The 13,584-nt window shown below is 39.0% G+C and overlaps 1 protein-coding gene across 5 annotated transcripts in view; it reads right to left on the bottom strand.

The window, feature by feature from the left end:
• GRID1 (glutamate ionotropic receptor delta type subunit 1) overlaps positions 1 to 13,584 on the bottom strand; it is a 484,393-nt gene that overhangs the window by 32,383 nt on the left and 438,426 nt on the right. For all 5 annotated transcript variants that reach the window (XM_053983939.1, XM_053983935.1, XM_053983936.1 and 2 more), the window contains exon 12: positions 12,445 to 12,583. In XM_053983939.1, the coding sequence (XP_053839914.1) occupies positions 12,445 to 12,583 (139 nt within the window). The remainder of the gene's footprint in view (positions 1 to 12,444; positions 12,584 to 13,584) is intronic.

The raw sequence follows: 13,584 nt of genomic DNA, 5'->3' as shown, positions 1-13,584 counted from the left end.
CAAATTCTGTATTGTTCCATTTCACTGCAAGTCACTTTAAATGCTCTTAATTCTGTCTCAGTGCAGTGATGTGCAGACCAACAAGTTTCTTCATCAAATACTCTAAGCAAAATTTTAACTTTAGCAACAGGTAGTCCAGTAGAGATCAGCAGCAGTACTTGCATGCTTAGGATACACTTTTCTGGGTGAAGTCCTTCACCAGCAAATATAAACTGCATTATAATTAATGTAAAACTCATTTTATCTGATCTCCAGGAAAAAATACCATCCACTTTAAACAAAAGCCTTAACAGAAAAAGCCTCATGGGAGTTTCTACAAGGGGAGCCATAAGTATTGACAGATTAAACTACACAGAATCAGTGGAGCTGCAGCCCTTCACACCAGGACAGAACCTTTCTAAACCACAGCAGGAGATAAACAGGGCAGACAGTCAGGGCTGTGTCTGCTCTTGTCCTCACCAGTGGGGCAGGAACAGCTGCTACACAGCATTTCAAAGAAGCAGGGACTTTCCTCCAGTGGCAAAACCAATCAATTGACATGTGTCACAGAACACGTTGCCATGTCAACCACCTACTCTTCCTATAGTTAAAACAAATAGAGATTGAACTCCTCAGCAGGCAATGGCACTGCAGCAGCTTTTTTCATGGTTATACTGGTCACTGCTGCCAGTGTGGTGGTATCTCTGAGACTCTGATTGGATTGAGACTTACTGCCCTAAATTAGGTGCAACCAAAAGTAAAATGTAATATTCAGTTCTAGGGAGCAAATGCTAAAGCCAGCTTTATTTCTGCCCCAGGAGGAAGGAGTTTGCTGCACATCCTGCATGCCACGTGTGATGGCAACAGTTCTGTCACCCACCCAGTGCAGCATCAGGAGCTCTTCTACTGCCCTTAAAGAAACTTCTTTTGTAGGCTACCTAGCAGATTCAATAGATAGAGCAGTACTGCTGAAATCAGTGAAACCAGTCATGCACAAAAAAGCACATGCTCAAGGTTCCCAGGATTGGAGACAAAAATACAAACAGTAAGAAAAATGAAAAACAAAATAGCCAAACAATACATACACAAAGCACTAAAAGCACTGAACTTGTACAGCCTCCAAACTGATTTAATTTCTTTCAAATGACTTCCAGTAGCCTCTGTTCCTACATGCAAAGGGAAAGACAAGTAAACTAAACAGAACTGTTTTCTTAACTCTTGATATAGCACTGGCTTCCCTGCAGACTGAGTGCTTTCACTGGGGCTCTGTTCCTGCAGAGCCATTGCATGATTAATTTTTAAAAGAAGGGAACAAACAGAATGTAAACCCATTGAAATGCAAGACAGTGAAGCCACTAATAAATGACACACTGTCATGTTTATGATTTTAGTAGTAATTAATTACTAGCTACACACATTGTATTGGCAAAACATTTGGAGGTTTTGTGTACTTTCTAAGAGTCTGAGATGCAGCAGAAATACATTCGATTACCAGCACTTGAAATTCCACTTTTGCTTTACGGATCTCAAAACAATTTACAGCACTTTTGCTTAAGTCAAAGTGTGGAGGATGTAGGACAAAACCCCTACAAGTAGGATGAGTCCCATTGCTCACAGAAGTTCTCAGTATCTTCCAGGAGTTTGTTTAGGAAACATGCCCATTTTCAAAATTTTAACATTTTTTCTGGCTACAAGACTCAAATTTGGATCCAAAAATCAAGCAGGATTCTCATCATAATCAGTAAAACAGGTTCTTCTGTAAACAAAATTAAACCTCAGGGTATTCCTATCCATTGCTATTTCTAAATTATGCCCTCAGGACCACCTCCAATCATCTGCAGAGATCTGTGTGAGTGTGACTTGACTTGTCACTGGATCCTAAAAGTTCATTTTGCCTAGAGCTGACTCTGGCCCTGCTCCAACATGGCACATAAAGAAATCTGTTAAACAGATAGAAATAAGCTAAACATCTCCTGATTGCCAGTCCGGTTTCTAACTATACTTTTAACCCTTCTCCTCTCCAAACCTCCTCCAGGCAGTGAAAGCATAAGTCACTCAGATTGCTGATTTTTTTCATTAACTTCTTTATAATTTATTTTTTCTTTCTGGATGCCCCATGTTTCCTGAATTGTTAGCACATTGAAAAGAAACTCTGATGGTGCTTACAGTAGAAGTTATGATTGTTTTGCTTGAAATGTTGTCAAAACCAAAAAATTGCGTTACAAACTATTCCATTAATAGTGATAACAATGGAAACTAGTTTCTGAGCATTTGCATCTCAAAGCTGGATCCACTGGGGCCCCACAGTTTGTTATCCCTGGATGAAGTTTCTCATGGCTGAGCATTTATGATTGCATATGAATTCATCTGATGTCTAACTAAGGGAGTGAAGTCAAAGGCCAGTCTTTCCTTTATATTTACAAGGGCAGTCTTTCCTTTACATTTACAAGGGCTGTTTACAGAACCCTCTTCACCACACCATTTTTCTATATTTTTAAAAACTTAAAAACCTTGAGATACTCCCCAGTTTGCCCACCATGTTTGCAATTTAACAATGAAAAGTATCAGACTGACAAAGAGACACTCAGGGCGTCTAACACATTAGAGTTTCTTTTAAGATGCAGGCCCAGGATTTCAAAGTCTGGAGCTTTAATTTGTATGCTCAGATCCACATTTAAACTGCTACATGACTGGGCAGATTTTCAGAACAGATCAAGGAAAGATTTGGCACAACAGCACATCTGTACAACACTGGCAGATTCCGTTAAAAGTCTGAAAAGGGATTCAGAGCAGCTATGAACAGTTGCTGTTCACCCTGCAAATCCAGAATAATAAGTCCTGCTAAAAAATCTGGGTAATTCTGGATCCTTTATCCATACTCCATATTCCATTCAACAGCGAGAAGGAAATTAAAATGCAAAGAAAAGGCAAAAACACGTCAAAAGCATATTTGGAGGAAAATATACTCTTGTCTGGACTCCCTTTGAGTATTTTCTTGCTTTACTTTTAAACCACTTTGCCATTGTGGCCTTTCTCTGAGTAGCTCAAATGGTTAACATGTTAATTAAAGCAAGGTATTCTACTTCTTAAATTATTAATTAAAATAAAAAATGCAGCTGGTGTTTAACAGCACCTCAGTCCCAACAGCAGATTTTAGTCACTTCACCTAAATCAAACATATCATAAAGTTGGCATGAAAATCATATTGTCTGAATCAAACCCATCTGGCAACTGACACATGCTTTTACCTATAATGAAAATAACAAACTACCTATTACATATGCAGATGCACTTAAAATTGTTTGCTACGCTGATGTCTTCTACCACTCACATTCAGAAGCTAAAAATCCTAATGAAGATTAATGATTAAGATCGAGAAGGAAGAAATTGCTTTCTTCCTTTTCCACTGCTGTTCTAAGTACTGATAATGCTGCTGTTCTGTTTTGTGCTCAGATGACAAAGAGTAGCTTTTTAATTAAATTGAGTGGGCAACAGATAAGCTTGGCTTCTTGGTGCTGGCTTATAAAGCCTTTACTCGGGGTTAGTGGCACTTTATACAATGACTGTTAGGATATCATTAAAGTCCATGAAATCCCAGTGTGGAGCAAGGTCCTACACAACTCTTTATTAAGTTTTGATTTATCAGGTGTCCTGCATGTCAGCAGTGTCACAGCTGGGGTGGAGAGGCTGGATGAATTCAGATCTGTCAAAGGTACAATGTGATGCTGGAAAACAGCTTCACACCCTTCCCTTACCACAGGGAGCAAAGCAGAAGCAATCACTGTTGACAGAAAGAAGAGAAGAAAACAGGGACTCTGAAGAGGCACCTTGATTGCTAGAGCATGTGCTGCATACTCCTGGGAAATCAAAATACAGGGCTCTTCATTAATACTGAAAACACATATAGCATTCATCAGTTATTATTGATGTCTAAAGTGCATGCACTACATGTGCATATTTCAAAGTCTGGAGGCCCACATGCCTGTTTCTCAGAGGACCCAGACTGAGCACACGGTGTATGGTGCACGTCCCATCTCATCCTGATGTACAGGAAAGTAACCAGGAAGAGAGACCTTACCCCTTGTCCTTTCCTTCTCCTCACCCTGAACACAAGTCTCTCTGAATACTGAACCTCATACTAGAAAGCACCAAAAAAAAAAGCACATCAAAAACAACTGGCTGCTCCTTATATTGAGATTAATTAGTTTATTGGGCAGCCTAATTATATACCTTGAAATATGAGCCTGAAAATTGCAGTATTGCCATATGTAAGAAACACAGTATTTAACATCCACCCCATTCTGACTGATGGTTTTCTATTCTTCTCTAGATAGACATGACTAGTCATAAATCAATTAAATTAAATCAGTGGCACATTCTCTCAGGCTGGTTTTAATGGTTTAGAAGGCAAACAACTTCAATGCCTGTGATTACATTTCTTGCAATGCAACAAACTTTGTCAGCTGCATCAAAATAGCTTTTCTGAGGCAACGCCGCTCTCTCCCTCATCTCCAGATGAGTCTGGGAACACTCCTGTATTATATCAGAAAGGAGCACACGTGCAGAAGAAGAGAACATTGCTCAGTAAGGCAGATGAGCCCAGGAAATGGAAAGAAAACTTGCAACCCTTCTCTTAGCAACACAGTACTATTCCAGAAAAATTTTCTTTCTCACCAGAAAAAATTTTGCAAAGTAAGAACTGAGAGGATAGCACTCATGGTAATAAACAGTAGTGTCTTACTTCCCAAGGAAAATAAATTCCTTTCTCTCCCAAACATCCATAACCTGCATTGATTAAAAATGTTTTGCTGGGCTTTTTTTTTTTTTTTTTTAATGTGTGGTTTGTGGGTTTGTTTGGTTTGGGTTTGTTTTTACATCATAAGGAATAGTTTCTAAATCTCTGTACAAAGATATTCAATTTTTAAAGCCTTTCTTTAAATGGCAAGTTTACAGATTTCCACTTCATGGCAAGATGGTCAATAAATATTTTAGAATGTATTGGAACAATTTTTTTTTCAGTAGAAGAAATATCATCCTATATATCAGTTAAGGTGTTAAGAGTGTCTGGTGTGAGAATGAATGCTCTTCTATCGCGGAGACGTTTGTGAGGGGAGTGGCTATTTTAGATCGGATAGATTTAAATGGGAATGTCAAAGAGAAAAGCGTCCAGATTAAAAGTGTTTGCAAGATGCTGGAGTTTAATATCCTGAGGCAGAAGAAAAACCCAAATAAGATTAACAACATAAGAATACTACATTTCAAAAGACCAGCCTCAACAAACGTCAAGAACTAGAGAAGAAAATCTCTTGGGGTGTTACTTTAAAGGATAAAAGATACAGAAGGGCTGGCAATTCCTGAAAGATACCACATCAAAGACACAGATGCAAACTATCTTAACATGAGGAACTATTAAAGAAATTATAAGAAGCTTCAAGAGCTTCTGCAAGAGCTCTTTCAGGACCTAAAAAACCAAAATCATTCTCTTTAAATTTTAAAGAGTAGTGCAGCCATTGGACTAGCTAACCATACATACTGTAAATGTACAGGAATTGTGCAAATGTACAAGATAAAAAGAATCAAGAAGCAAACATAAATCCTCCTCACAACACCAATAAATTTAGTTTGCATGATTTGTCACTGCAGAAAGCTATTTGTGTCACCCCTTGACTGAAGTTCCAGTGTCCAGAGCAGAAGATGGGAAAATTACCTTTGCTGTTAGGTAGGTGAAAAAATCTAACACTGAGCAATCATGGCACAAACATGACAGAACCACTGCTCATGTGGGAATGTTGGTGAGGAATTGTGCAAGGTGAGAAGACATTCTTCTTACATGAACAAATGAAGCAGTTCCCAAAATATTTCAAGAGATTAGCAGGGTTGGAAGCCTATGTATGCCCTGTCTGAAGTGACAATATTTAAAAAAACAGGTACAACTTCTTCTTATAAGTGATAACAGTGACTTTCATCTCCTGGTTTTGCAGGAATGAACTTACTGTGATTAAGTGTTTACTAACCACTGGTAGTTTTGTGAATACAGTTTATTTGTTCTGGCTTCAGGAATGCTCTCAGAGAGACCTTCTGGCAATTTGGAAACCTATGCAGTAATATTCACTATATTACCCTGTAACAGAACCTGCATGACTTTTATATAATAGGGCCCACTGTTACACTAATGGCTTTGAACAGTACAGATAAATTATATAAAATACACGTTATTTTACAGGGGTTTTGGTTTGGTTTGATTTGCAGGCAGCTGCTTCACTTCATAATGTCATCAAGATATCTGCCTGAAAATGTGGAAAAAAAACCCCACTGGCCAACCTCTTTAATGGTTCAAACACAGAATTATTTCCAAAAGAGAATTCTCTACGGAGTTTTTCTTCTTCCTCCTGTTTTTTGTCTTTAGAGATGATGGATTGAGCTGTTAGGAGATGTCTGAAGCTTTAAGGCCCTTTCTGTTTGATTTGCTATAGTAATAATTATTTTGCTTTTTTAATATTCTGCTATATTAGATGCTATTATCAGTTCATATAAGACATTAAATCAGCTTCTTTAGAGAAAAAAATAATAGAAATCTAAGTATCCTATTGAGCAAAAATCTTCTATTACTCTGTTGTGTATTGTTTATCCCTTAGGAATCAAATAAAAAATACAACCTGACAAAATAAGTCATAGGTGCTATCCATGTAATAAAAAGAAACCTCATCGTACAACAAGGTGTAAGTCAGGGGCCAGTGGGATTGAATGCATGCAGAAAGCATACAGCTCCTCTGTGGAGAGCTGGGGAATAACCTGTATTAATGTGAGACAGACAATCTGACCCACAAGGTGACTCTGTCCGAGCTGAGGAAAGTCTATGTACCAAATATCAGATTTCAACCAATCCTTGTACATTTTGATGGGCTGTCCTGAGGGCTGCTACTCTTGCTAGATTTTTCTCCTTTCAAAGCAAAAGAAAAAAAAAGAAAATAATAAAGATTTTATTACCTGCACAGATGGTAGATTTTGCTAATGTTATATCCAAAGCATTTTCTTCTCTAAACTGTGCATGCATCTGAATTTTAATGCCTCAACCCACCCCAGTCACAGAACTTCTCAGTAACCAGAACAAATGAAGAGATGCTATGATATAGATCTCTCAAAAGTCAAGCTGGAGAGGTGTGGAATCACAAATCTCTTGGTTTGCCATTGATCTCCAATCTACACCTCATTTTTTAATGGCAACTGAGAGATGGAATGCAAGCTTGACTTTCAGCTGTGCATTCTCATTTTTCTCAGAAAAACGTCCCTGGGAAATATTTGCACTTAGATGCTTGCCCGCTTGTTCAATTAGAGGAGTAATTAGGATCCATTTTAAACCATGCTTGAACGACATATGCCAACATTCAGAAAGCTTTTCAAAAGGCTCCAGATTCTGTGGCTTTCCAGGCAGCACCACGGGGCAGCACCATCAATAGGAGTGAAACGAAAAGACGAACAATGGGAGTTGGAGCACTGGCAGCAGCCCAGTGCCTTGTCCTGAGCAGAGCCTGAAGGCAAATGCTGGCAAGTTCTGCCCCTGAGCACTGCTGCCCTGCTGCACAGAGCTTTTCCCAGGGAAATTCACCCCTGTGCTCCAGAGAGAGAATGTTCTGGAAAGGAAGAAAAGTTTTGAGTTCTCGCATCTTTCTTATACTCTTTTTTAGCCTTTGTTTTTATGGAGGGACTTGGTCTAGTTATTTAACGATTGAAGCTTTTGCTCACAGGCCTTTAATGATAATCACAATAATTATTTTTTATCATGCTCACTCATACGTGCCTCCTGCCAACAGGCCTGAGGTGCTGCACAGACATTGCAAAACATAGTACAAATTAAACACAACGAAATCCAATGAAATATTTAAAAAGACACATCTGATATTAACAAGAGAAAGGCTGTTTTCAAACATGAGGAATTTCAAGATAAAATTGCTGTGAATACAGTGGGATTCTGGTGAGGTTCTTGCCACCAACCCTATCAAATCCACTTAACTACAGCGGATGAAATGTTTGTTCATTTCCCTCTGGCTGGCATCTTCCAAGTACTTTTCTCATTTTATTATAAAATATTTTGAGATTGCTTCTGTTTTGTATGCAACCCAGAAAATATATCTTTTTTTTGATACCTGCAGTGCTACTATAATATGATCATTTATGGCCATCATCTTTAAAACAGCTAAACTGACAATATGCCATATAAGAAAATATTACTGCTGTGTTACACAGAAGGAGAACAAAGACAGAGGGGAGGTTAAGCTTGCCAAGATCAAACAAAGCTTGTGGTAGAAAAAGAATTTGCACCCAAGTCTTCCAAGTGCTGGCCTATCATCCCAACTAAGCTGCTCTAAATCTTCAGCTGTCACCAAAACACAAGAAATAGGGGGATTAAAATACAAATAAATAAATCTGAAATCATGAAACAACAGCTGAGATCTTAAAGCAGATAAATTATGCATTTGTATGCAATTCATGAATGCATATAGTACAGATGCCTCTCAAGGCATCCATAGCATGTACAAATTTAAGGATCAATTTGATAAAAAATTTAAACTCTTTTGAATTTGAAAATAGAATACCTTTTTCATGTCCTATTTTTCTTGTATGATTCTTGGCTTCTTGTCAGACAAGGTCTCCTAAACCTGAGTTTCAGAATATCTGTGCAGCTACTGAACTGCATGTAGTCTGCTTGTTAACAAGAAATGAAGCTGGAATGTAAGTCACTGCTAATTAAACTCATAATTACAAATGGAAGGTCAGACAGCAGATCCAAGAGCTGTTTGAAAATGTAATAAGACAAAAGAAAGAACAAGCTCACATGTAATAATTCTGCATTACTTGGTAGACTGACCCATTAGAAGACTCCTCAGCTGCACACAGTACTGAAGGCAAATATTAAAACAGTAAATGCAAATCATTTGGGTTTAAACTTAGAGTTTCTCGAGGATTAGCACAGGTTCTAAACATTACCTAGATTTCTTATTAAAAACAAAAATTGAGAATTGATTATTTACAAAGTTAGAACATGGATCCCAGCTTCCTAACCTGAGCTCCAAAGCAGTTGCCACCAGTAGTTACCTTCCCTTTTTCCGTACTGAAGTAGGTAACACCTCTCTCCTCTGCCCCTAAGGGGTCAGGAAATCTGCTTGATGTGTCACTGCCCTGCCTGTGGGTCTCCATACACACAGAAATCCTGAGATAACCACGACATTGCCTTTGTTCCCTGGCTGGGAGGTGGGGCACAGAGGAGATGAGAAGCGCAGGAGGAAATTTGGATAAATGGATTAGGAAGCAGAATTAAAAGATCAACAGAAAGCAGAAGCACCAACTACTACTAACTGAAAAATTGAGGGCAGCCAAGGAAGGTACACCATATTTCCTGTCAGCTTTGATCTCCTGAGGGGATAGAGGTTTCCATGTGGGTCTCAAACTCCACATTTGGACCCATCCCACCACCACGTGACACCAGGATGAATGATGGGCACAAAGGACACATGAGGAGCAAGGAAGCACGTGCTGTCACGCCAGACCAGAAAACCTGTGCCTCTTCTTGTCTGCACACTGGAGATGAAGGCCTTGATGTTTTGAGAAAATCCAAGGAGAAAATAGTTTTTCTTTCCAAGTTAAGCACGTCTCTTACTTGGGATCTAGACACCTGGACAAAAAAAATCCTGTTTGGGATTTACAAAGTAACTGTCAGGAAACAAACAGAGGTGGCAGATCAAAGCTGCTTTCTGCCATTCCTCCTACACTGGGTATTTCACCTTTCTATGAGCCACAGGAAGCCTCTGAAACTCACAGCAGGGTGGAATAGCCTTGTGAGAGTTGCCAATGCCAGATATAAAAACCAAAAAGCAGTATTCCCTTATCAGTAGGCTTTCATCTGACACGATAATTCTAAAAATCTGCCTTCCAACAGTTCAACTTCGCTTCAGCGAACATCTCACCAAGCCCCTTCCAATAAATATTGTTTATGATTTCTATGACACACTTGTTTTGCAGTGAAATTGTGGAGGCAGTGATCACTGGGTTGATTGACACCTAGTTATTCAATCAAACATACTTCTATTTCACTAGTCACAGACCACACATGCCAAATTTGATACTGAAACAATTTCTATTAGGCATTTTAGAGAGGGCTTGGGAAGAAAATCAGTCTTGTAATGAAAATCTTAACTATGCTGCAGCTACTGCAGCATCATAATACTTATTTCTCTCCTGCTGGCAATTTGGAGGCAGCAGCACTGAACACCAGAGGACTTCTCTATGGAGGGAGAGATAACAGCAGACATTTACTGAAAGGATCGGGGTTGTTTTCTCTTAACAATGGAAGTGTACACAGATAGATTTGGTAGTTCTCAGCTGGTGAGCAAATATTCTGCTCTAGCTCATTGTGGCTCTTTGGGTGGGAAAAATTGATTTCACATAAATACTCCTTTCTGGGTTCATGAAAGACAGAATGCAGGCAAGCTGAGTAGCAGAATTAGGCAAAAACATCCACTGCACATCATATGATGTGAAGCTAGTTAGAATGGGAAGCTGAGGCACAAGGCCACTATTAATTCATGAAAGGCAGTCATTTACTTTCTCAGAAAAAAAAAAAAATACTTGTTCTAAATCTGACAAATTATTTTATAAGCTGTTTGGCCTAAAGAGTGAGGACATGAAAATTGTAGCTCAGAGATGGATGAAAGTTCAACAAGAGTTTCCAGAGAGACTATTTCTTTACCCCACCTCCTTTCACCAAGGCACTTCAGGAATTATTTGGGAGCCTCAGCCACAGCCACAGGACCACTTTTGACACCTCAGGCAGTATGAACTATCCAGACTGTGGCTGACAACACCCACTAGAGATCCCTGCCCCTATAGCCAAGTAGGTGGAGCATAAGCAGTGAAACTTCTGGCAACTTAAATTTCTTTTGACATTTACGTTCTGGCACCTGAATTACTCTGCTGATGCTCTCTTACTTCTACATCCTCAACTTGTCTAAGGGGATGTGATGAAGGGACCTGGGAAGTGGCAGCTACCATTAGGTATAGAAAGGCATTTAATTACTATTCTCCAGGTGCCATCTCTAGCAGTAGAAGGGTGCCTGAGTTCAATACTTGTGAAACAATTCTGAGCAGTTCCTTTACCCAAATAACTTATCTCCTCGAGATTCTTAGCAATGTCCTTTCATTTTAATAAGAAGGGGATTTAAAATCCCTTGTAAATGTTGTAACAGCTCATACTCAAAGGCCTCCTCTAAAAATCCATAGTTCTGCTCTTAAACCTCTTTTTTTGGAGTTTCCTCATGTAATTACACTCCAACTTTTGTCCTCCTCTGAACTTTGCTGAGTTTTGGAAAGTGCTGATTAGACCAAACAGAAAATTTCTTCTGCAGTGAAAGAAATAGAACCTTCAGAAATTTTTAAGAATATCATTAGTCAAGCTTTCTGGGTAGCTATTTGTGTCTTGCTTTTCAAGAGCAATTTATTCACTGAGTTTAACCTTATCCCCAGTACATCCAGGCATCATACATGGATAGTTTTATTCTACATAGTTTCTCATGTTATTTCCATAAATTACTTGGAGTACTTATTGTGTGACTGTTAAGATCCATTTATTATGGCCAAACTAACAGAAAGTGAATTTAATACCAAAGTCTGTTAAGGTTTTGGCCTGGTATAATGATGATGATGATGATATATCCACACAAAGCATTACATTATCTGCAAATGAACATTGGCAAGCTAAAAATTGGAAATTCTGTTGAACTCATGTTTAGAAGAAATGAACTTATGTCCTACTGTGCAGAAACCACAAATGCCAGCCTCACCTCAATGACAATTCTTCTGTCTCAGGAAGAGAACACAAACATTCAGTGCCAGTTTTTCCAATGCAATCTCAAATGAGAGCAGCAGCTGAACTGTGCCACTCTCTAACACCTGAAATCCTTGGCTCAGCACTTTCTAGAAGAGCCTGTGCTGCACTGCTACTGCTCCACTCCATCACTGCCACATCAAACATGAGATATCAAGCTCTAACCTTGTCAGCGGTGAGTGTGACATTTCAACGGCCCTCCCAGCACTCCACACCAGCGTGAAGGTGGAAATTTTGTCCACATTTTGTGAGAAAAAAGACAAAAAGCTTCAGCCTTTAAACTTGCAGAAAAAAAACTCCAAGTTGCGCACACACACACAAATTGCAACCAAACAACCAGCAGGACACGAGAGACCTCTCTTCTGGAAAAATACAGAACTAAAGTGCCATTGTCCCCTCCATCAGAACTGCTTGAGGGTTGTTGGAGTGAAGGTGAAGAGGGAGAGAGGAGAAAAAAACAGCCACTGCAAATAAGCAGAGTATTTTATTAGAGACTTATCTCCTTCTTGCAAGAATGAGCACTGAAATGGATAATACTTTCCTGTGAAATCCAGGTTTCCAGCTTCGTGTTAAGAAGAGGCTCTTACCTTATGGGATTATCCATCCTTGATACTGTGAGAAATGCTGCTAAATTCGCTGTGTAGGAAGAACACACAATGAGGGTGAAGAGCCACCAGCTTCCCATTACAATGCGCATCGCCACAGAATTGACAGTGGATTCACCCCCTACAAATAAACAGAGAAATGGAGGGTCTCTCAGCAGCTTCCATTTGCAATCACCCTCTGTGTGCCCAGGTATGTTAAACTTCGTTAAGTTCCTCTCTGCTTCCCCTCCAGTCTGCCCTTTCACTGTGGGAAAAGCACTGCTCCTGTTAAGGCTGATAATTCACAAGTATTTTCTCCAGTCTACCTCTTGACCTTAATAGTGTTCTAGAAAATCATCTTTCAAAATATTTCCCTTGAGAATTATTGAGAATCAAATCTAAAGAACATGAAAAATATTGTAAATAAAGTTGAATGGTGAAGCACAACTAATATGCAGGAATTAAATCATTACAGTGTTCAACATATAGTAATATTCTGTTTTCAATTACCCTCTCAGAATGGGAAAAAAAGCCCCACAGAACTGCCTAATGGCTTGTGTGCTATCTTTGTTGTATTTAAATCTGCAAAGACTGAAGCATTAGTGTCACTACTTGTTACCCTTTACAAGATTCCAAATCATGTGAAGATTTTTTTCCAGTAGTCTTCAAGCACAGTTATGCTTGAGTATCACTGGAGACTAAACCTTACCATAGATCTGGTTCTACTTACTTCAGCATATGTTTGTGCTGATTATATTTTAGTGCACTTAAACCCATCAAGGCTGCCACCTTAATGAGATGAGGGACCAAGTTTCATAGCAATAGGATGGATTTTCCAGCTGAAGCTTTACAAGCTTGCAATCACAATGAAAAAAAAATGTAGAAAAAAGTTAACAACTTTTGCTCATGTCAGCATTCAATATAACCTACCTTCCAAGAGTACAACTAACATTCTAGATATAGCACAAAACCTGTGTGGGCAGATTTTTTAAACAATTAGTTACAAAAATGACTTTATTAATGGCAGCAGTACTACTGCATTCAGTAAGATTGGTCCTATGCCTAGAGATTCCTGAGTGTAAAGTTAGTTACATACTCAGTGTAAACAACCAAGAGACAAACTATCTCACATGAGTTCAAAAA

Source organism: Vidua macroura, chromosome 8 (assembly GCF_024509145.1).
Source record: "Vidua macroura isolate BioBank_ID:100142 chromosome 8, ASM2450914v1, whole genome shotgun sequence".
Classification (NCBI taxonomy): Eukaryota; Metazoa; Chordata; class Aves; order Passeriformes; family Viduidae; genus Vidua; species Vidua macroura.
Note: the sequence above shows the minus strand (reverse complement) of the source record. Positions and strands in the feature narration are given on the sequence as shown.